Genomic DNA, 24,538 nt, shown 5'->3' with positions numbered 1-24,538 from the left:
TTCTGTCTTGAAAAGTATAGCTGAATTAATTCTGAGGCAAAGCAGATCTCTGTTCTGATCATGCTGGATGAGGATTGAAGTTATTGTGACATTTTTTCTTAAAGGATATAAAATAAATTTAGACTTAATGTCTTGATAGAATAGATTGCTGTTTCAGATAAGTAAAAATTTTCAGCCAGATCCAGAAAATGTAGTAGAGATGCCAGAAGAATGCATAGAAGAGGAATAGAAAAATACTTAAGTAGCAGTTTCCATCCTGGTGATTAAGAGTCAAAATACAATAGAAATGAGTGGCTGGGTAGAGATGACAAGAAAGAAGGAATATCCAAGTATGTTCCTGCACAGTTAGTCATTCAGTTCACTGCTAAATTGAATGTGTTGTCCACCACCACCATCTCATAATTGATGGATTGGAGTGCCATAAAAGAATGACCTAACAGAGAAGAAGAAACTGTGGTTTTGAAGTACTGATTATTTTTTTTTTCTGATACAAGAAAGTGTTAAAAAAAAATCCTGTTGTACAACCAGTCTTCAAATACTCTCATTAACAGCCCTGTTCTTTTCCAGTAAACCAGGTTAAAGAACTCTGCAATTTTGATTTTATCAGATGTAAAAGAGCTTGGGAATTCACAGCAAAATTTGTGTGTGTGTGTTTTGTTTGTTTTTTGTTTGTAATGCAAACACGCCTTCTACTTCACCTTCTGTGTGCATGATGATTTGAGATGTGTGGGCTCCCTGCAGTACAGTCTCAGTGGCATCAGCCCCTCCTGATAGCACTTTGAATCCTTAGTTATAGTTCTGCTCTTACCAGTTTAATGCTTTATTTTATGTTTGGAAGATAGTTATATTCCTTTCCTCGACGTGTAAGACAATATGCCTTCCCTGTTTAATGGACTTGATTAAACTGTCTGCTTCTGAAAAGGATAATCATTCTCTTTAATCTACCTACCACTTCCTGCCCCTAATATGTGAAGGATTTAATCTCTTCTAGAGACCAGATCCTTACCTTGTGAAAATGAACTCTGCTCTCTTGAAGTAAACAAAACTCGGGCATGTGCTCATTCTTTAACATGTACTCCAGTGCTGCTTCAAGCATGATTCAGTTACAGCATAGCAATACACAGAAGAGGCTGTACGTAATCTTGACTTTTTTGAAATATAGGCTTTTCATTTACACTTTAATACAGTAGATAACATTTCAAAACATTTTTCTTAAACTCTATTTGTTGTTTCTTCTCAATTAGGTGTTTAGTAGCATGAAAAACTAAGCATAGATTAACAGTGAAAGAAACCAAGACATACACGTTTAACACTTAGTTATTATAATATATTATTTACCACTTATGTATTGAATGTCTGTATGGGAAGGGGTACTTCAATATTATTCTCTGCCTGGTGCACCTTTAATGTGATGTAATTTATTAATTCCAATGATGATAATGCTCCCATCTTAAAAGCACACAGTTTTGGTTCTGCTCAGTGCAGGATACATTGGCCTCAGTCTAGGAGAATGTTTTATTTTTCTGGTCATCTGTAAACATGTAGGCAGACTGCTCATGTGCTTTAGTTTAAATTGTGCATCTCGATGTTTAAATGGGTAAGGTCAAGAGCGCTCAGTACCTTTCCTAACAACCCCATTGCACTGTCTTAGGTGAGAAGTATGCAAGCAGATCTTTAAAATGAGAATTGACACACTCCTCTGGGAAGCATAATGCGCAAGGCTAATAAGCAATCTGTGGTTTATATTTCTGCATCTGAAACTGTTCAATGCATGTTTAATTTGGGGGGTGGGGGTTAGTTGAAGGTTATGGCAGGGGTGCTGTGCTGTGCTGCTATAATTTCTGTTGTGAATGCAGTTCTTGCTGGAATAAGGTACATCATGTACTTCTACTCTTTTGTCAGAGAGCAGAAAGACAAACACGAATGATGGACTCAGTCCAGTATGCAGAATTTTGTGAAAGTCGGCAATTGAGTTTTTGTAAGTATTATAACGTCTGTATTGTAATAAGATGTTAAATTATTATTTCATGTAATAGAGAACACAGCAGAACCTCATATTCTTTGAAAGCACTTTTGTTTCATCCACAATAACAAAACTTTAAATTCTTTGTCCTCATAGCTCCTGGGACCGGTTAATTTAGCATAGTTTTTAGGCTGTTTGGCAGAGTATTTTATTTGACTAGTTACCAGGCTTTCTGTGTGCTCAAATACTGTGCTGGTGGGGACTGCTGCAAAGATAGAACTTGTAAAGAGTTAATGGATTAAAACACCCGTACTTGCCTGAAGTCTGTCATGGTGTTGTTACAGTCAGCACATTAATAAAGTTTCATGGTTGCAGGTTCTTAGGAATGCATCTAAAATTAGGGAAGAGCAGCAAGTTTTGCTTTTATTTTTGTATCCGCAGAGACACAAAGAACTTACTAAAGAGTCTTTTTCTATTTTAAGCTGTAAGCTCCTGCTGTGGAATTTATTCAACATTAGCCAAATTCATCAGTATACGCCATTCCAACACTAATAACATGATGACAGAATTAGGGCTTTACTAGCACTGAAAACCAACTTACTAGAAGTACTTGTGGGCCACAACTATAATGAGCTGTAAATTAATGGGCTTGATCATGTAGCAAAACATCATTACAGAAGCGGTTAAGTGATGACTAAGGTTTTAGGTCAAATGTCAGAGAAAGTGAGGTGAGGGAGCCAGTAAAAGTCATGACAAAACAGCACATGATCCTACAACACAGACTAGAACACAATGGTGTCTTTAAATGAGAGACCTTATCTTGTTCTTCCTAGCAGGACACTTAAATTCGAAAAAGAGTGAGTCATTTATGGCAAATAAATGACACATTCGAAATACTGTTCTGTGTCAGCAAATGTTAGAAAACATGTTTTGTAAGCATTTCTTTTCCTAATTCAGTATGTTTTGTAAGCTTAGTTATAATTTGGCATCATACATCTGTGAGCCATTAGATCAATGATAGCTCAGATTAGGGTGACTTCAGCAAATGAGAAGTTTGTGATAGAGTCGTTTTTAAAACCTGAACATTGTCATCTAGAGACAGAACAAATACAAATCTTAAATTTGCAAAATCACATCAAAAGTTGCTGACCAGTGGACTGTGATCTATAAAAACACCCTTGATAGTGTTTTCGTAGTGCTTTTAAATAACTGTGTCTATACAATTCTTTTTCACTGACATTTAATGTCATTAATTCATGTTAATTACAGTGCTTAGAAAATAGTAGAAAAAGAGACTCACTCACAAATTTAATTACATAATTTGAACTCAACTAGATAGCACATTCTAAAGGCCATGCAGAACATTCGTTCAAAACTAACACAAAGATGATTTATGCTTATTTTCTCATTATTCTATTAAAAGTTTAATTTATCAATAAAAAAAAATATTGTCTAAAGTAACAAATCCTTTTTATTGTTATATAAACCCATGAGAACTGGATCACAAATCCGGGACTCCAAGAGATCTGTTCTCACAATATATATTCCTAATTACAGCACCACATATTTCTGTGTGGTTTTAAAGACAGGCAAAAGGAAAGGTCCATCAAAGGATCAAGCACCATAGGATCTCATTTCCTCCTAAAAAATAATTATTATTGACATTTGGTTTTCTGCTTTTTATTCTTCAATGAAGGCTTCCTTTAAAGAAACTGTTTCAAATGGTTCTCCCAGCTTGTATTTACTACATTTTGTTTGTCCTGTCTTCACAAACAGCTCTCATTAAGACCACTGTATAACTGGTTTCTTTCTGTGATCAGCTTGTCTGCCCCTGCCTTAAGTAAGATCATCCTTTTTTTTTGGTTCTTCTGTGAATTTCCATGATGGTTTTTCTGTTCCATTTTCACATCTCTTGTTCTTCCTTTTACTCTCTCAGCAAGTCTCTCATGTTTCTTTGTTCCATATTTTTCTCTGTACTTTCTCCTAAGTGACCTCATCCATTAGCAGTGTGAAGTTCTTGTCTGAATGCTGATCATTTGCAGATCTACATCTATCCTTATGTCTTTATATCCAACACACATTTTAAAAACACTCCTCTACAAATCATTTTGGCTGGCTTGTCAGCACCTAATCCCTACACTGTTAACACAGAACTTCCCAGTTCTTCTTCTGTCCTTCTTTATTTGTCTTTGCTGTTGTTAACTCAATTATATAATTTTATCTGGGTTCCAAGCCTCAGATTTGTGTTCTAGTGCCTTTTTCTGTCATTCATCAAAAATGTGACGCAATCCTATTTACCATTCAGTACATTCAAGATCAGATTTGTCCTATCTACTGTCCTCTGATGTAGACTCTTCCTTGTTCTGAAATCTCTTGTGTGATCGATCATCTCTATTTTTCTCTTTCCTCCATGCTGTTCATGGGTTTCCAAGATGTTATGTATGAAATAATCAACTTTCCTCGGTACTTCCATTTTGAATTCCTTCCCTGGCCGATCAAACTGCATTAACACTCCATGTTTAACATTGGCAGTATTTTCTGTGACCGGAAAAATGCTTTATTTTGCCTCCCTGTTGCTAACATTTTCTTTTTCCCTTATGATTTGAACTGACAGCAAAAAAAGCATCCAAGTTTCGTGACTGGTTGGATTGTAGCAGTATGGAAATAAAGCCAAATGCAGTTGCAATGGAGATTTTGGCGTATTTAGCATATGAGACTGTGGCACAGGTAAGGAAGTATACCCTACAGGTTGAACTCTAGTTAAAACAGTATGAATTGGTAACTCTTGGACATACTTCAAACTCAGGTGACTGTGTTGTAGGCACCTTTGGAAGCAAATAGTCACTACTTCAGCTAACGAAGTTAATAGAATTCCTATCTGTCTTTCAATTTACTATATGACAGATGAGTGCTATACCATATTCATCCATCTGATGCGCAAACAGAAATGTTTTCTAATGCTTACAGAAGGGAGCGGAGTCCAGCACGAACTTTATTCAAGTCCAAACTGAAACCACATACTTTGCTATGTGACCTTTGGCAGTGCGCTGAGGTTCATTAAACCCTATTGCACAATTGGATTAAAAAGCAGGATTTCCTGGAAAACAAAATGTTACCTTAGTGCCAAGCCAAGCCCTCTTGGGTAGATAAATTACTCCATATATTTACAAAAGTGGAAAAGGACAGTTCCTTAGGCTAAAATATCTCTGTAATCTTGTTTTCTACTGAGAAATACTAAGAATAATGTGCCTCAACCCACAACTCCTACCTCTCTTCTTTGTTATAGTTGCATTCATAGTGAGTACCACGTCAGTAAGCCTACCTATTTAATATTAGCTCTTTTTCCTCCTGCAGTTGGTAGACATGGCCCTTCTGGTTAAACAGGACATGGTTCCTAAGGCTGGTGACCCCTTCAGTCATGCCATATCTGCCACCTTCATACAGTATCACAACTCAACTGAGGTAAATGTTGATTTCTCATGTATTTATATACATGTTATTATTATTGCGGGGGTGAGAGAATAAATGCATTTTGTATTTTAGTATTACGTGTGTTTGGTAGTCTGTTGCATTCAGTGTAGGTTATCTTGAAATCTAGTTTTGGTATGGTCTTCTATTATGGAGTTTACTAACATTGAAGTTACAGATGTAATAGGAAAGACATTAAATTATAGCTCCAAAAATTAAATTCTTAGCAGCATCTTTACATTTAAATGTAACTTCTCTTTCCTTGGGTGGAAATTCCTTCTCTCTCTGTTGCAGATTGGGACATTAAAGTTCACACCCATACTTGTCAGCAGTAGGTGACAAGTACAACAGGTGACAGTACAATAGGTGCTGTATGGCATGCATTGCTGCGATATAGACATTACAGTAGTTGCTAGAATTAGTTAACTTAATGCTTCATTGCATCTCTTCTAAGAGTAAATCTAAGAAGACAATAACTCTATTTTGTGATTTGATTATATAACAGCTGTTTGACATCTTGTTTTGATAGCCACATCTTTTAGGGCAGGCTACAAGTGTGAAGACCAGTCTTGATTCTCCTGAAAACACACCACCCCCTACGCCTACCCCCCCAGCTCCAGCAGGACAGCAACATCTTGGGAAAACACCATCAGGAGCCCTGGGGAATGGAGGAATAGGACAGGACTCTACCAAATCCAAACAAAGGAAAAGAAAAAAGGTATTTGGTGCAGAAGTAAGAAACCAAAACATCTTGAGGATATGATGTGTATCATTTTAAATATTAATTCACATTGATTTTAAGCTACATTGCATGTTAACTACTGATGTTATAGTATGGGCAAACATGTTCAATATTTTTTTGGCCAGAACTTAGCTAAGACTACTCTGTGTTTTGTTGAGGTGACAGTTGCTGTTTCTAAGACAAGCTGTTCCTCTACAGCTGCAGCAGTAGACACCACTCCAGATAACCAACCCCTTCTCTGACAGTTGCAGCTAGAGTAGGTTTTGAGGCTCAAGGTATAAGCAAAGTAGGCAGAGGTTGTTCCGATTGTCTTGCTCTCTGCAGCCTTAGGCAGCTGCTTCCTTTGCCTATGACAGCTTTGCCTGATCACCTATATTTTTATGCCAATTGGTTGCATTCAATCTAAATATTTGTTAACTTTGCATAAAATATGGACGTCTCACATTCGGTGTATGAAAAGTAAATATTACAATTCCTGTCTTCTGTTGTAGGTCCTTGGTATTCTATGTCTATGTCTATATGTACCTTAAAACCACAGGGGAAATAGATTTGATTAAATAAACTGGTTAGGAAGCTCTGTGTTAACCACTTAGAGCTTTTTTTTTTTTTTTCTTTTAAAGAAAGAAATGTGATGGCAGCAATCGTTTTGCTGCACAACAATGGAATGACTTATGATTTTTTCATGTGTGTTATTCTTTTACAATCAATACTTATTTTTCACGGAATTTTACTAGTAATTTTTATACTGACAGTTAGAAAAGGATTTATTTTTCTCCTTCAGGTGTCATCAGGGCCTTAGATAATTCCTGTCTCTGCTGCTCTTACATTGTATTTAGAAAGCCTTTAGTGAATCCTAAAATCTTTCTGAAGACATTTAGACTGCTTTCTCCTCTTCCTCTTTTTTGTTTTGTATTTGTATATGTTTTGCTTCTCTAGGCAATTTCCATTATTATTCCTAGAAACAAAATTGTAGATGGGGATTAAATTTTTGATACATTGTATTTCACTAGTTTTGTGAGTTTATTTTAAATTTCTGTTGTTTATCTTAATGCCTTTTAAAATAATTAAACTCTAAGAAGTGCACAATTTTAATTAAATGTTCCCATGACATATCCAATTTGGTTAGGTATGTACTAGATATAACTGAGGCATTGAGACAAATGAGTTAATTTGGTGGAGAATGTTATTTTTAGTCCACGAAGGCCCATTCCAGCAAAAAATATTTGAGTTTCGCATTCCGTTACAAATGTCAATCAACAGGGAAGAATCCACCATCTTATTATGAATAATTCTGTACGTAGGTACGTAGGTTTCAGTGGACTCGGCACTCTAGAAATTTCTTTTGTAAAAAATACCCCAAGTTTTAAAGCATTAATATGTAGTGTAAAATATATGGGGAAAGCTGGTACATGTGTACATTTAATTTCAGTGTATAATGTAAGTTTTTGTTCTTGGTGCATTCACTAATACTATTTTCATGAATTTATTACCAAGCAGACATCATTCTGGTAAGTCACCTGAATTCTGGCAAACAGCCATGTCTGGATGAAGCCTAAATGAACATTACCATTTGACTAGAAAGGAGAAAAAAGGAACTTTTTATTTTAAAATCTTGGGGATGCTTTTGTAAAATCAGTGAACTGGTAGCAGTGAAATCTTATTTTTCCCATTCAGGGCTCATCACCCCCCAAAAAATTATTTAAAATTTGAAAACATTCCAGTTTGAGATAATTAAAATATTTTTTCATCCCTCTAACATCATAACGTCACATGTTTCATCTTCAAATTTCAATCTGATATTACTCAATGGTGATTTTGGTGTCAAATTGCTTTCCACTTTGGGTACTTGTTCAATATTTTCCCCACCCCTTGACATCATAATGAAAGCCTGAAATGTTTTAAAAATAGTTTCTGTGGTTATTGCAGTATGACTTATATGACCCTTTCATTTTAGTTAGAACATTTGCTGCTCTTTTCAATTGCAACATACAGCAGCACTAGGTGAAAGATTTAAGAGGACAAATATGGTGTTCTTTGGGTCTCTTAAGCAAAGTTCATGTAAAAGTCCTCTTTGATTTGTTAATAGCTTTTTTTCTCTAATGTAGTGTGTGGCAGCAATGATGTGTATCCTCAGGAAAAAAAAATTGGTCCATTTTATAAAGGTTTATTTTCATACTTTATGCACTGTAGGTCTGTTGTGTGTTTTTGATTTAGTAACAATTTATGTGTTTTTCTGTTGCAGAGCACTGCAGCCTGTGGTATAGAGGCTCAAAGCGATGCCATCCAGCCCAGCCACATCAGAGAGGCCATTCGACGCTATGGCCACAAGATTGGCCCCCTTTCCCCATTCACAGTACGTAATAACAGAGTTATAAAAAGTTATATTTATAATCTTAAAGAACTTTGATTTTCAAGTGGTCAAATGAAGAAGCTTTGGAATTGTTGAGAGCAATTTGTGGTGACTGTAATTTTCTTTATAAAAGTGGCATAATGCTCTTGGGAAATAAAACTTAGTAATTTCTGTCTCTTTTTGGAAAGACAAAAAAGTTTTTTTTTCTTTTAAATATTATTTTCTTTCAATTACAAATTATGCTTTTTTGTTAGTGCTTGAATTTTCTGTTTTTGCAAAGTTTAGGTTTACAGTTATTTTAAATTATATGTATTCCAATATGGTGAGGAGCACTTTATATTCTAAAATTAGTTGTGTGTTAGATACTGCTCCTATTGGAAGCTGAACTCTCAAGTGACACATTTAGGGTTGGAGAAAGAAGAGATTGGTTTTTTAGACAACTTTGAACCTCAACTAAAATGTAATAGAACTGAGCTTGTGGTAAAACACTGATGGGTTATGAGGTTTTGCCATCATTTTTTCTATGCAAATGGCAATTCCATTGTCCAGAGATGTCAAACAAATTCTTTATTTAAATTTCTCACCTGATAAAAAAATGTAAGTCTCTGATGTCATAAATTGGGGTTATTTTTCTATGAACTATTGTTTTATGTGGCATATATTGTTATTTAGCTTAAAAAATGCATTTAGAAAAGAATGAAAGTCAAAGAAATTATTATAGAAAAAACATACTTGATCTCAGCTTTGAAAAATTAGGAAGAAATTTTCAATTTTTGCAGAGGTTTTAGAAAAGAAAAATTATTCTGAATCTGGAGGAAATTCATCTCCATGAAAATTATATGGAGGAGCATAAACATCAAGGAAACAGTAGTACTTGACCTCAAAAGCTAGGAACAGAAAAAAAAGTAAAAGAGCATGTGAAGTTATAATTTTCTTAGTGTTAAAACTAAGGGCAATACTTTTATGAACGGAACTAGATGTTTGGGATATTATTCTCTTTACATAATTTTACCTCTCCTTTGCCACTCACAAATGCCAGACTAATATCACGTGAAGCGTACAATAGAATTTCTAATCCAAAATAGAAAAGAGCTTTTAGCAGAAGTTTGCAAGAGATAAAGCAAAGAACATGGTTATAGCTTCTGAAAGCAAATATATTTGGTTTTATTTTATTTGGAAAGAACTCTTATAAACAATTACAGAAAGGTAAGTCTTCCTCCTCCAACTATCACTAAAAGGCAGCTTAGTTATTAACCAAACTATGATTGCTTTGCAACCACAAGATATAGTAAAATACTCTATTTTTTTCAGTGTCCTGCTAACTTATGAATTTCCCAAACTATACAGCTAACTGAACAATTTTACTTGTTGACACTATCCACTGTCAGCATGGTTAATATGATGATTAAATCTTGTTCCTTCTAAACAAGCCAAGAGACAAGAAATCATGGATAATCTTGTAGATGCATACAGATGTTGTAGAGCTGTAATACTGTTCTTTTTTTTTTTTTTTTTTTTATTAAAAAAAAAATCAGGAAGAGCATTATGAAAGATATTATAGTGTATGCATTTAGATCTGCTGATTTGCCCATTTTTCTTTTCACTGCTATCAATCACAGCTGTCCAAAAAGTAACTACCCCAAACTTCCCATAAGTTCGTTACAAATGCAGAAAGCGTGAACACAGACAGATGCTTCCTTTGACCCTACATTTTCCTATTGCCAGACTCTCACTGTTGATTTAAAAAATACTCTACCTAGCCATTTTGAGCAGTGCTGCGGCAGCATTTCTTTTGAACTAACTTCTACTTTCTCCAATTGCCACTGCCTTCACAATACTTTCTTTATATATTTGCGTGACCTCGTAGACTTGATGACAGAACCAGGAGGAAAAGTGGCTTTACTCGGTGCACTTCTTGTGACACTTAACAAACTGCAGGTTTGGTGTTTGCAAGAGCTGGAACACAACCACAGTTCATGCTGGTGTCCATCCTGTCCCATATTTTCCCAATTAGCATGTAAATGAGAAGTATGCCGTTGTGTTTAATCCTCTGTCTTTTATCCATTGTGTTTTATCCTCTGAATTCTATTGTTAAATCAGATTTATTAGATAATTCTAATATTTTTTGACTCTGTAAAAGGTGACTTTGATGAGCATCTTGGCTTGAGAGGTTTATTTCAGAAGAATTGTAGAATCAGCATAGGATCCCTAATTTTCCCATCATGAAGAGGATTTAGTAGGATACTTCAGAACTGGTCAGAACCAGTAGTAATTATCTGAACCTTGGTAATTCGCTTTCTGAAAGTGGACTTAAGCTCAGAATATTACCAATACAGATAAACATCTGCTTGTAGAAATGGCTGAAGCCATGAGATTATTTAAACTTAGGTTGCAAAACTTGACTATGCTGAAGTACACACAAATGAGTGTTTGAAGGCACACCTTCGTAACTGCATTGTGTAGACTCAAGTTGCCATTGTTAATTGTTTCTGAAGTCTTTTCCCCATTTCACTGTTGAGCGCAAAGGTGCTCAACAGTGAAATGAGAGGAGGGAGCTGGAGCCAGTTTTTGCCTCAACAAAACTTGATGGTTTTCTTCTCGGATTCTGACTTTTTCTGAGAGCCCTTCAGGGTGATGTCTGAGCACTATCTGAGGTAGACTCATCAGACTTGATTTGGTTGCTTAAAGACAAATGCTGGAATAACTTGTATGGTTTGCATTTTTAGCCCAGGAGGACCTTCTTCACAATGCTTGTCATATCCATTAGGCAGCTGCAGGTGCCTTATTTAAGACATCCCATAATATCTCTAAGCTTAGGTATCTGGATCTTTAGTATTACCCGATAGTTCTCTTGCTACTGTTTTGAGAGGGCAAGAAGTAAACAGGAAAAACAAGAAGAGAAGTTATTCTAGAGATATTAGAATATGGAAAGATTCCACCCAGCGTCAGGAAAGCTAGAATTGATTTCTGACAGTGGCATTCATGACTTATGTGGCATTATTGTGGCATCAGGCATAATACCTAGAGTGGAATTTAGTCTAAAACCTTTAAAGCCTAACTTTACAAACGGTCACTTGCATTTGTTCTGGATGCTTCAAGTTCTCAGTATCCTCAAAAAAATGAGTTCTTACAGGTCTTAAACCGCGACTCCAAACCAACGGTGCCTATTACAAATCTAGATCTTTCTACCTCTGTTTTCTGTTTGACAGTGAGGATTATAATTGTTTGGCACCAGAGTTTGTCCAGAGATAAATTTATAGGATTATTATGATAAGGCAATGACATGTCTGCCAAAATATTTTTTATTATGGAAATATAAAGAAATTTCATTCGGTGAAGCTGACTTTCAGTAAATAAGACTGAATTTAACACTTGTTGAGTCAGACTGGCATTCATCTACTAAATGATTAAGAGAAATATTGAGTTTTCATCAATAGCTATGTGTCGTTAGATTCAGTGAAGTCAGGCTTTCAGCTGTTTCCACCCTAAAAACTAACCCTAAAATCATGTAGACAAGTTAGTAATATTTTTTTATTATTATTTTTTATATTTATATTTATTTTTTTAACCATATTTTCTTCGATTTCTCATAAGCCTGCTTATCTTTCTTCCACATGAGAATTTGTAATTAATAGGTTCCCTCACAGAGTCTGTTGTGAGATTTTTCTTCATGTACAGATATTTCACACTAAGTTTTCTGAGATCGGTAAGAAGAAAAAAAGAAGTGCAAATATGTTTTTTTTACAGGGAGAATGTATAATCAGTCCTAGAATCCTGACTGTGAACACAATAACCTGAAATAACTTAATAAGTTAAGGAACATACAGAAAGTCTCATAACAGGATTATTGGGCAAAATAAGTTACCCAAAGCATTCGACAACAATTTTCTTAAAACAAGAAGTATGTTATTCTGAAAAATTCTTAGATGTATATCTATTCAACATTAAGGAGGATTTACAGAAGATCCTTACCCTCACTTTAAGTTAGTAAGAAATAATGGACAGCCCAAGACTATTTCTTCATTTTAAATAATTCCTATCTCATTGCAGCCAGTCATATGAGGCATTTTCATTTGGGAGATTATTTTTAATTTAAGTAGAGTTGGCTTTTGGCTTTTTGCCATGCTGCCTAAAGTGAGGCATTCAGTGGTCTCCCTGAAATTCACTGTGTATCATTTTTAGTGTTTATGATTTAACAAAATTGGTTTTAGAAAGACTTTATCATCAGTGCAAATTAATTTAGTTTAAATCTCAGTACATCTGGAGAAAAAACTTTAAAAATCTCGTTCTGCAAAATATCTGATAATACATCTTGATTTAACATTGTGAGAGACTAAAAAATCAGTGTTCTATATGAAAAATTCTATTCAGATGATAGCATTTCAATCCTAAAGCAGATACCATTCTCACAGCCTTTCTATAAACATGCAGATTTTGTCAATACCAGTCTTTTGTTTTTTCTCTGCCATACATGTAGGCTTGAATCTTCCTTTTTTTTTTTTTTTTTCCTCACCTGTTTACTGTTTCTGAAAGTGGAGCAGCAAGCAGGCTGCTTTATTGTACTCTTCTGGCATTTTTACATCCTTTTTCACTTGTGACCTGACTTTATCCTGCCAATATTTTTTATTTTCCATTTTTTATTATGTGACCGTGCCGTCTTTAAGGGCAGCATTAAGCTGTGTCACACTCCCAGGTTAAGTCCCATGTCTTGAAGGAGGGGAATCTCAGCTCTGACAAGCCAGGACTCTGCAGTTCTTAGACTAAAGCTAATTTCTGCCCTGTTGGAAGGTCACCCTCATCAGTGGCAAGACCCTTACAGGACTGCAAAAACATTCTCAAGGTTCAACATCAGGCTCCAAAAATGTGAAAAAGCTCTACCTTTGTTCTCCTGTGTGGCTTACCAGAAGAGACCTGCCCTTCTTTAAGACATTAATAACACGGTCATGAGCGATGGTTCATTCATATTTGATCCAGATACTCTCCAAAGGTTATTTGAATCACTTCCTATAGAGACTCTGATGCATGGACCTTGATTCTGCTTCTCTGAATAAAATTCACTTGTTTCCTTGGAACAGCTCAGAAGAGGATCTGAACTGATAAGAGAATGTTCTTCTGCTCTTGTATTTACCCTACAAGTCCTCGTTGCAGTGTGGGTTGTTCAGCTTTTCCTTAGACTGTTTTTCCATTCCTCAGTCGTTCTGCTGACAGCAGAGCAGCCAGGTATGCTAGATCAGAGGACCAGGAGCCTTACACACATAGATGTTGGTTCTAATTTTGTCTTGGCAGCAAAGTGTTTTTTCATCAAGAAATTTCTTTGGATGTGGGACTAACTTTGGGAGGGTTGCATTCAATGTGAGGTTCAGTTATGGGCAGGCTGAATTCTTGCCTGAGCACCATCAGTCATGGTATCGTATTGAAGCATCATATTGGAGGAGACAGACGAGTGGACCTCATAAGGTTGGTTCCATTCCAGGAATTTCCAAAGTCAACTTTTGTATTTTAGATTTAAACAAGAAAGCAGTTGTTTATATCCAGGATCCCTCTCAGATCTCTTTTGCTGGTGTAACTCGCTGATGTTGATGCAGATCTTATCTTCCAGGTCCTCACATGGGATTCAGGAAGACAAGTCTTCCTTATGCCATCTTACAAGTAGGGCATCAGATTGTTCTCAGTGCTAGGGTTCTCATTGTTTAGCTCCATTGTCACTCTTCCTACACACTACTACTCCAAATGATTAAAACAAATGAGTTTAGTTTTCTCAGCTCATTCAATTAACCTTTGTCATTCTTCAAATCTCTTATTTTTAAAAGAGGAAAGACTTTCTATGAGTAATGTTGTGGTGCAATTCATGAGTGTCTCTTCACGTCACCCATCCTTGGATGTTTTCAAAGTGTCTGATAAACTATGTTTTTTCTTCTAGTTAGAAAACTAATTCTCTGGCAACTTTGGTTCAAGTACTAACTTTCTGAATGCTGCAGGCCCATGACGACTGCCAGTCCCTCACTTACTATATCTGTCCCTGAAAATATCCCTTCTAGTGGCTTCAGTAAGGTCAGGGGAAGGTTTAGATCCTTCTGATAGTTTTTCAATATGACACCATAGAAAATATGACACCTCAGACTTCTGTCTAAAATTATTTTGAAGTTTTGCACTATCTAGGAAATATACATACCCTATGTCAAATGGTTCCTATTCCTAAGATCTGAAGAATTGCCCATATAGAAAGCATGGTTATAGAAAGATCAGCTGGAAGATTGCTAATATAGCTCATCTATGTTTGATTGGACAAATGCCACAGACCACAACATCATTAAATCTTATATGTTGTAGAAGTAGTTTTTTAATATAGATTACAGGGGGCTACTGAGTGCTCCATCTATACTTTTACCAAACACTACAAAAATTAAGGGACAGTGGTCATTTTAATTGCATGAAAACTCAAAGGTCTGCTGGTATGTCTGGGTAGAGAACTAATTTGTTGAAGCTGGGTACTGTGTGAAAAAGCCCTTGAAGAAGGAGAGGTTAATTTTCTGTAATTTATTTGCATATATTTTGGTTTTGTATTTTCCCATCTTCCCATCTCCTAATTTCTTTCAGACTTCCAGGTAGAAGGGCTTTTGTGGCAGTTTGGCTAATGCAAAAAATAATGAATTATGACTAAGATTTCATTTGACTGGGAATAATAGCTTCACAGTACATCAGAAAGGAGTTCTTCCTGCATACACCAAGAGTCATTTCGTACTTGCCATCCAGTGTTTTACTGGGTATGAATCTAAGATTGCTGTGTGAGGTTAGTGTGGTAGAGTCCTGGTGTGCTTTGTATCTTGGTTTCCCATGAGAATCCAGGTACATTTCCTAAATGCAGTCTTACTGGGTTAGTAAGATTGTTTAGACTGTTTAGCCCAGAACCGGTGATGTCACTAACTGAGAATTAATGTAAACTGTTCTGAATGAAAACAAAATAAATAAATTAAGACTATTAGGTAATGATTAGTTTTGTTAGATTGATGTTTTTTAAAAACATAGAGAGATTGAGTATTTTCAGTTATACCAGTTATAGAGGTGAACAGTACTAGTAGCAGAAATAGTTGCTGTGGTACTTAGCTTTTTATAACATCATTGTTACAGACTCCTCAAACTGTTGTTTTTTGTTGTTGTTTTTTTTTTTTTTCTTTTTCCTGTTAACATCGATTCGAAAATTCACTTGACTACTTGACTTTTCTGGGGTAATATCTGATGTGCTGTGTTTGGCAATTTTGTTTGAAAGAGTCACAATGCAGTGTTTCTTAGGTCTTTGACACCAGAGGGAGAGACAAGAGAGAAGGAAGGGCAGAAACAAAGCAAAATTTCTTTGAATATTCATCCCAGGATGCTGTTGACTGAGAGAAACCCATGCCATATGGAATTCGTCAAAGAACATGTGGCTTGTGGATTTGCATGTCAACTGGCTGGTCATGCTGACTGATATTGGTAGTTAGGAAACTGAAGCACTTTATAGGATAATGGATGTTCCATGACTCATGCTTCTAGGTGTATGAAAGAAAATTTGGAAGCTTACATCCAATATCGCAATTGCACAGTTTTTAGGTTCTCCACCTGAAAGTCTAGGATTTTAATAGGACTCCTGCCAGCTTCATTCTTTGACATTTCAGAATGAATTGACCCTCGTTGACCTATATTCAAAATGTTCCCAAGGGTTTGCAAGCCTCTGATTTTGTGTTCTGGTGCAGTTTGAGACATACATGCTAGAACCGTGCTATTGCTGTGTTGTACCATTGTGATTCACGTTCTGTACTTGGTTTCACCGAATCTTGCTGGTTTTGAGTAGCTGAAACTTAATGGAACTGAGAAGAATCACGTTAGTTTTAGTTACCAGCTGAAAGCATATTTTCTTTCAGAAATGACTAGATTTCTGGAGGATATTATGCGACGAACTTTTTTTTTTTTTTTTGGTAGAACATTTCAAAATGCTAATGTTACTTCTAAAATGGAGAACCTGATAGTAAGTACAAAGTTCATCATTTACTACTACAAACCCCATCCTCACATATACAGCATTGTGATTATATCCTTGATTAAAAAAAAATATATATATATAGGAGGATATTTTGTAACAAAAAGTACATAGTCTTTTGGGATTATTTTCTCAAAGTTATTGTGTGTTTGTCAAGCACCAGCAGTGGTATTTTCTGACATCTTTTCTTTGTTGTTTTGTCATGGTTGTCCTTGCTCTTCCATCCAAGCTGGTGATAGGTGTTCCTAATAAGGCAGTTTTGGAAGAAGAGTTTGGCTGTGTAATTTATTCTTTAGGAGCATTTGATGGATGTTGGTTTGGACAAAAAGAGCACTTTGAAAGTTTTATAATCATATGGTAAATGGGAACTAACATTAAACTAGTGAAAATGATCCGTTTGCATTTATTTTGACCTTAATAGCTATGTCAAAATGACTAACATAATTAGAGTAGTTAGGTTTTGTCTCCAAGTGCAAGCCACAATGGAAAGCAGCAAGTGTACTCTAGATTCTTCTGTATTGTATCATGTCTAAGGTAGTCTAGACATATATTTTATCCGCATATTCTCTTTTGACACTATTGGGCGGTGCTTATTGTTGACTACTTTAAAGCATGGCCCAGACTTTCAAGGAGCAGAGATATACATAATGAATTTTTAAAATAGCACTATGTAATTTTTCAAGACATGAAAGAGAACATACGTAACTCTTCATCATGTGGGATGATGCAATTCCGTCTGTTGTACCTGAGTCTATTTTTCTGTACTCTGTGTATTTAGCTTAAAGAAGACATTTTGTGGCCATTAATTCATTTCAGGCTAAATCTTACTTCCTTGTTCAAGCAAAACTTAATGGGAAGTATGCCTACATTAAGATGAATGGACTTTTCATATTCAGAGATGAATTTTTGTGTGGCTATAAAATTAATTGATAAGAATGGCCTAATGCTTGGACATAACCTCTATTATCAATCTTTTACACACATTCTTTTTCTCATAATTCATCTAGATATTAGAGGAGTATAATAATACTGACTGTCTGGTAGTTAAGCATCAGCACAGTCTGTCCCAAAAGCTCATGTAAATGATGTTGGTGTCACAACCCTTTACATGGAGAATATAACCATATGATTAGGTTATTTTGTGGTTCATTCAGATGAGTGGTCTAAGTATTAGGTACATTGAAGTGTGACCTAGAATGAAGGGAGAAGAAGGATTGTTTCTCTTACGTGTAGAAAACGTACAATAGGAATGCAGTGAAAAGTTTTTTTGAGGAAAATTTACACTTTCTTGTAGCATGATGTGCGTCTATCTTTGCAGGATACCTTCCTTCTATACATCCTTGCAGTGAAATTCCTTCACGAAACTTTGGTTCTCTACTCTTAATTAATTTACACCAGGGCAGCGTCTGTGATTTCAATAACATTAAGATTTTAAATGAGATCAAAATCAATACCAATCCAAATTCTAATAAGCTAAGTGTTTCTATAGACTGGTGAATAATAAATAAATAAACAATAAAAAATCAAAGCAAAATAATAATAAAATGTTAGTTTTAGAATAATATAAAAACTGACTCTGGTAAACTCACAGTGAAAATGTTCTGTGGTCTTGACTGGATTTAGGTATAAGTATAATATTCATCCAAATATTTTTCTAAATAACAATATTAATTATGCCATTGTGCTCACAAAAATATCAGATGTATATGTCATGTATTTCTTATAAGGAATGAAAGCACAATTTCTCTAAAGAACTTACATTGTTTGAATCAACTTTATTTCTAACACTTGGAATAACAAGCAGTAAATTGTTAATCAAAAATATTCTGTGATCAATATATAGTGTTTACCCAAAATCTTGATATGAACAGTTATTAATTTCTGAAATGATTAAACTGGTGAATAACACACATTTGTAAATACTACTTGTGACCATGGGAAACAACTCTAGTCAAAAGATAGCATCCTCTGCTCTGAAATTTAAAAGAAAGTTGTCAGCTACAGCAGCACAAAAAGAATAGGAACATGTTTCCAAAACGGATTCTTTGTCCCCTCTGGTTTATGCCAGTTCTGAAATGAAGTATTTTCGATGTTTAGCTAAAGAGAAACTGAGATTATAAATGTAAACTGTAATACTGCACAGACCTGTGGAAGACAGTGGCCATTATTCAGCAGCGTAAGTGTGTGTAAATGGAGCATAATGAATGAACAGAGGGTATAACCAACTTTTGTTTGGGTATTTACTTCTTTGGGAAAAATACTCCTTCAGGCCCCAAGTAATTTCAGCATGAAATGACTTGCTAGTCTAAACCTTCTCTTGTTAAAAATTTCAGCCCCGTAAAATTGCATAAGCATCATTAAACAATGAATATTTACAAAGCCACATTTATGATACTGCTTGTGACATTCCCTGTGTGAAGAACATGTAATGCCAGAGTGTGCTTCGAGACTTGCATGGTTTGGGCCTCACACAGTCCCGTCTGTATGCTTATAGGTTCTTAAATAATGCATGCAAGTAGTCCACGTGAACTTCAGTACTTTATACATGCATGTGAATAGTATAGCTTCATGATCAAGTGATGTCCTAAACAAAGACCTTTCACTTCTGGTGGTTTTAAAGTGCTCATTATTGGACCTGACTGAGCTCAGGTTTTAACTGAATGCTTAAATCCATTTTTGGGGAGAAAAATACTAAAATTCGTCAAAGCCTTTGATAATTTCGATTCAATAAAGATTATATTAACTCCACTGATTTTCTCTTGAAAACAACATTTATGGAATAGGATTAGCTGGAGACACAGCAAAGCTGAGCTTGATACTAAAAAGTGTCACACAAGTAAAGTGGAAAAAAAAAAGAGGGAAACATTGAAAATATAAAAGATAGTGTGGCAGTATGATATTTGCAGAGATAAACAAGTAAAATAGAACAGAAAATTCTGAAAAGCATGCGTGTTTTAGGTGCCTTAAACTTAAAAAAAAATCACCTTCACTTCTGGTCTGCAAGTCACTCTTCTTAACTGAAAGGAATTTCTTTCTGCATCCTTCAGATTAAAACAGTAGTGAAAAAAGATTTGCAATACAATCTTCAATAATTGTTTCAATATCCACAGTGTGGATGTCACATCTAAATTTTTCTAACGCACTTGAGTGATACAAATTTTTGAATACTGTTCCTGAAAGAAATTAGATAGACTGAAATCAATTCAAATGAAAAATCTCTGATATTTAGGATGTTGTAAATAACATACTGCCCCTGTTGATAATCAAAATCAATTGATACTGATTTTGAAGAAGTCAGGATTTCATTTTTCATCAGTTTTCAAAAATGAAATTATGTATTTATGTCAAAAAGCATTTGAAAACTTTTCCTTCAGTTATATATTCAGTTTCTGATATATAAAAAGTCAAAATGACACTTTTTTCTTGTTTCTTCTCGTTTTGAAAGCAAAAAAAAAGGATTTTATTTCATTAAACAATTATACACTTGTAAAGTCTTTGTCTATACCTCAAGCTATTGTCTGCAGTTATTTGTTATTCTATAGTGTTAACACGGTGTTTGAAATATATGAGTTATGATTCTATAAAACCAGTAGGAAGTCAAATCTCAGTTTGGAAATCTTGCTCCCTTCCCTCCCAGCCCCCACCCCAAGGTTCCTCCTTGCAGATTTATGAAAGAAAACATTTCTTTCTGTAAAAGGTTTTTGTATGCCAGCATCTGGAAGTGTTTATTTCAGTGGCGTGTAATCTATCTGTGGATTTAGTTAGCACCAGACCCCCTTTTGTGTACTCCCGACTTAAAATTTTTATAAATGATCTTGTTGAATTTGTGCCAGTGTGCACATGGTTTGGCTGATTGCTGCATATATCCTTTACCTGCCAGTCACCTTTGATTTATATTCCTTCCCCTCTGCTTTTGCCTTCCAAAAATGGTGCCACTGAACTGTCCTCTAAATCATCTTATTGGATAAATTACTCCAAGATGAGATGGTACGTTTTAGGCCGACTCCTAGACAGAAGGCATTGCTATAATCCATCCTCACCCGCTCTGTGTAGGACCATTCAAAAACGAAAAGGACCAGGTTGAAATCAGGCTCTCTCTTCCCCTTCGTCCTGAGCACTATTTCTTCCAGTGCTATTCAAAAATGCAGAATTGGACGTTTGATTTATATATCTCTTAATGCCGTTTGAAGGCACATAAACAGTTTGAGAATCTTTTCGCATTCTCTCCTAAATTAAATTCTTCGTGATATGAGTTTAATCCTGAGAACATGGTTATATGGTTTTCTCCCAGGAAAATTAAAATGTAAAAGTATAGCATATTTAAGAAAATTTTAAAGCATTTCATTTGGAATAGGTTATACAATACGCATGACAGTTCTTTCCATGATAGAAATCCCTACTGGTTTCCTTAAACTAAACAGCTAATACTCCTTCAGAATAACAACGGTTCTGTAAGCTTTACTTAATGACATTACTAATTTGGAGAGTTTTATGAAGTTTCCTGGAGAAAAGCAGGTGGCTTGGCAGTAATTTAAAAGGTTCACAATTTGTGGTAGCGGTTTCGGGGGTTTCATGTTTCTAAAGAGGGAGACCAAACTGCATATTGCTTAAGAGTGTCTGACACAATGATGTATCATTTTGGACTAAGTTTCCAGAAGTTCATTGGTCATTAAATGTGCTGCTTGACTTTATATTGCAGTTTCCCAGCTGTCTCTACTGGGGGTAATCCTAACGCTCAGGCAGAATTTATTAATGAAGGCATACGCTTGCAATCCTGATGAAACAGTAAGTTGCCCAGATGAGTTTATTAAACAGGAACATAGATTTTTAGATAAGACAAAAATGTCTTTTAAGTAGATTTGAAAAGAACTGGCTCATTTTCTGCAGAGCACTGGGAAAGTATTTACAAACGGTCTGGATAGTATTTGATATCCTGTGGGGACATTTAAAATTCTTGGATTGCACATACATCAGTGTCTTACTACACAACACAGTACATGAATTGTTGCAAGCAGCATGCTAGACTTTTAGGCAGTATAGATGTGGTTCTGTTGAGGCAGGAGACACTGCATGAAGTAACTCCACTAATTTAGTCTGCTGAACTGCACTGAAGATTGCTTCTCCATTGTGGTGTTGCATGAGATACTGGCAGTACGAAACAACTCCCACAGCTTACTCTGCATAGGAGCTCACAGCATAAGATGTTCTTACTTTTCATGTCTCATAATAAAACATACTCTGACTTGACAAAACAAAATAGCTCTGTTAGTGAGAAGATAATAAGTAAGCTCTGAAGTTTGCAATTAACTGCATCTCTCATATAACACAAAGCAACTCTTCTTCTCATAAACCCTATATGATTATTTTTTCTAGCTGTATGTCCAGATTGAAATAGGTACTAGAGGCTTTTTATACACACTTCTACTGATGTAAAAGGATCCTAGGGTAAGAATACAATATGTTTTAAATGAAACGTATGTTCTTATATAGCTCCTAAGAGGTTTAAAAGGCCTTAGTATAAATGAGAATGTATACTAATATATACTTCTGGTACTTTGCCCATGGTCATCTGAAAAGTAATATGGCAGCATAAATATCTGTTTCAAGGGTAAGGTGAGCAAATATAATTTTGCAGCAGATACTAAGGAAAAAAGAAGGTAACAATGAACTGTTCTGAGACACTATACAGAGAGAAGATAAGTAAACATTCACATCTTAAATAATTCACACTATTTTCTGTATTGTATTTTTTGTCCCTACATTGCATCCATGTAGCATGTAGATTCTGGTACAAAAGTTTTTTGTTTGTTTTGTTTTGTTTTGTTTTTTGTTTGTTTGTTTTATTATTATTATTATTATTATTTTTACTTACCATTACAGAGAATAAAAGTTCAGCTCCCTGTGGTTACCATATTTTTTGGGTCTGTTAGATTTGGGGAAAAATTATGTGCTTACACCATTATACAATGCAAGAGGAGTTGTAGTTGTATTCTGTTCAATTCTTTCAGGTTCCCCTTGATAATGAGCATTCACTCGTGCTTATTTTTCTTCCTGAATGATTTAAAAGTGCTTTATGAGCTAAAACTACTTACAGTTGTCAGTTCACCTACAACAGGGACTCAGCCAGCTCAAATGTGAAATGCAGCAGCTGTGTAAGTCTGCAGCAGTGCTGTGCAGCTTTGTAGGACAGGATGTGAACTGTCTAGATGAAACATTATGAGAACTTTAGGATCATGTAATATAACTGTTTGAGTTGGAATTAATGTATAGGAAAATGACATGGAGCTTTTAATTTCTTGTGAACAAGATAGCCATTTTAGATGTTATTTTCATCACTGATTTTAGGCAGACTTGTGCTATTGCACTGAGCTTGGATAGAAGCTCTACACTTGGTCACCTCTGGCATCACTGACCTGCACAAGGTAAAATCTCTAGAACAGAACCGTAATCCTGGAAAGCAATAAAATATATCCTGGGAATACTGGTACCAAATGGAACAATTTTTCTTGCAGTTCTTATTAACTGTTATTTTCCACTCTAGTTGCCTGTTCTCTCCTTCATAAAGTCCTCTAATAACAGTCAAAGTAGGCACCTGTGGAGCTAGGTATTGTACACAGAAGACATAGGATTTCTGAGGTTTGAACAGGGACTTCATATACTGTTTCTGTCCATTTATCATGCCTATACAGTGAGGTCTCAGTTCTCAATTAAATCTTTGGTACCACTAATAAAACTGAGTTGTTTAGTGAGCAGTAGAACAAATGAGGCTTGATTTTCTCTGTCTTCGTGTCCTATGAGGCATTAATGCCTGTTCTCCCCTTGTCCTTCTGTTAAGCCTCTAGGCAGCAAAGACATCACTGCTGCAGATAGGATTCCTAGAAGATCTGTTCAACACCTAAGTTCTCTTTTTCTCCAAACCGGACCCATTTCATTGAGCCTGACTGCGCACTGGTTAGCACTTGCAAATATTTCTCCAGCTGAACCAAATGAAAGCACCAAACTTCAGGCAACTAAACACATTTTATGAATTTTAGTTTGGGGTTTTTGTGTTTTTTGTTTTCCTTGAGGTTTTGCATTATTCCAGCTTTCTGACTTTAACTTCAAGGTCGTATAAACCTCAATTCAGCAAAGCAATCATCTACTTAATTTTTAAACTATACCTTCAGTCTGACAAAAGCACAAGCTAAATTGAGGCTTTCAGTGTTATTAGTAATATATGTTTTGATTCATTTGTTCTATCAACATCCTTTTTATTGCATGTAGGATAAAAAGATGAAGGAGGATGCATGTGGGAGGAAAGGATTTTCAGTGAAGTAAACAGAGAGGCAAAGAAATATATATGTATGGTATCTTTATCTGGATCTATGCTAGTAAGCAAAGCTAAGAAAAGAAAGACTTTCATATACTTATTTGTACATAAAGTGATTTTTCCTGGCTTCCTGATTTCTGTGGACATTTAATTTAGGGTAATTCTTTTGCTGACGATGGTGATCTTAAAGAAACCAGTAGTGGAAGTGATAAAAAAAAAAAAAAAAAAAAAAAAAAGACAAGATGCAGGCATTTCTGATGCTGAGAAGAAAGTTAAAATGTTACAAAAATATGTTAAGGGGAGAGAGATAATATTTTAAGTAAGAGGTACAACGAAATTTTGAGATTTTTTATGTTTAATTTCTGAAAATATACATAGATATTGATAAATTTTCATAGGGCAGCTGAAGAAGTGCAAGTTGTGTGTCTGTGCATACTGTAAAGGTAGGTGTCAGAGTAAGGGAAGGTAGGTATTGGTCCTTAAGCACTAGCAATGAGCAGAAAATGGGACGAAATTAAAATTGGGTCATTTAATCTGGCCTTGTAGCATTTACTTCATTCAAAACTTTTGGAAGGTGCTTAAAGGAATTAAGTTTAAGCAGGATACAACACTGGAGCAGTGTTGAGTTGTCAGTAGAACTCAAGAAAAATCATGAAGTAAAGGGAAATTCTTGAAAGGGACATAAGAATCTA

At 35.3% G+C, this 24,538-nt stretch overlaps 1 protein-coding gene across 4 annotated transcripts in view; it reads left to right on the top strand.

Moving 5' to 3' along the window:
* SUPT3H (SPT3 homolog, SAGA and STAGA complex component) overlaps positions 1-24,538 on the top strand; it is a 277,708-nt gene that overhangs the window by 211,876 nt on the left and 41,294 nt on the right. For all 4 annotated transcript variants that reach the window (XM_082758111.1, XM_082758110.1, XM_082758113.1 and 1 more), the window contains 5 exons: positions 1,903-1,978; positions 4,578-4,690; positions 5,318-5,425; positions 5,961-6,149; positions 8,416-8,526. In XM_082758111.1, the coding sequence (XP_082614237.1) occupies positions 1,903-1,978; positions 4,578-4,690; positions 5,318-5,425; positions 5,961-6,149; positions 8,416-8,526 (597 nt within the window). The remainder of the gene's footprint in view (positions 1-1,902; positions 1,979-4,577; positions 4,691-5,317; positions 5,426-5,960; positions 6,150-8,415; positions 8,527-24,538) is intronic.

Source organism: Aythya marila (genome assembly GCF_965140915.1).
Source record: "Aythya marila genome assembly, chromosome: 3".
NCBI lineage: Eukaryota > Metazoa > Chordata > Aves > Anseriformes > Anatidae > Aythya > Aythya marila.
The sequence above is the reverse complement of the archived record's forward strand: the minus strand, read 5'-3'. Positions and strand labels throughout refer to the sequence as shown.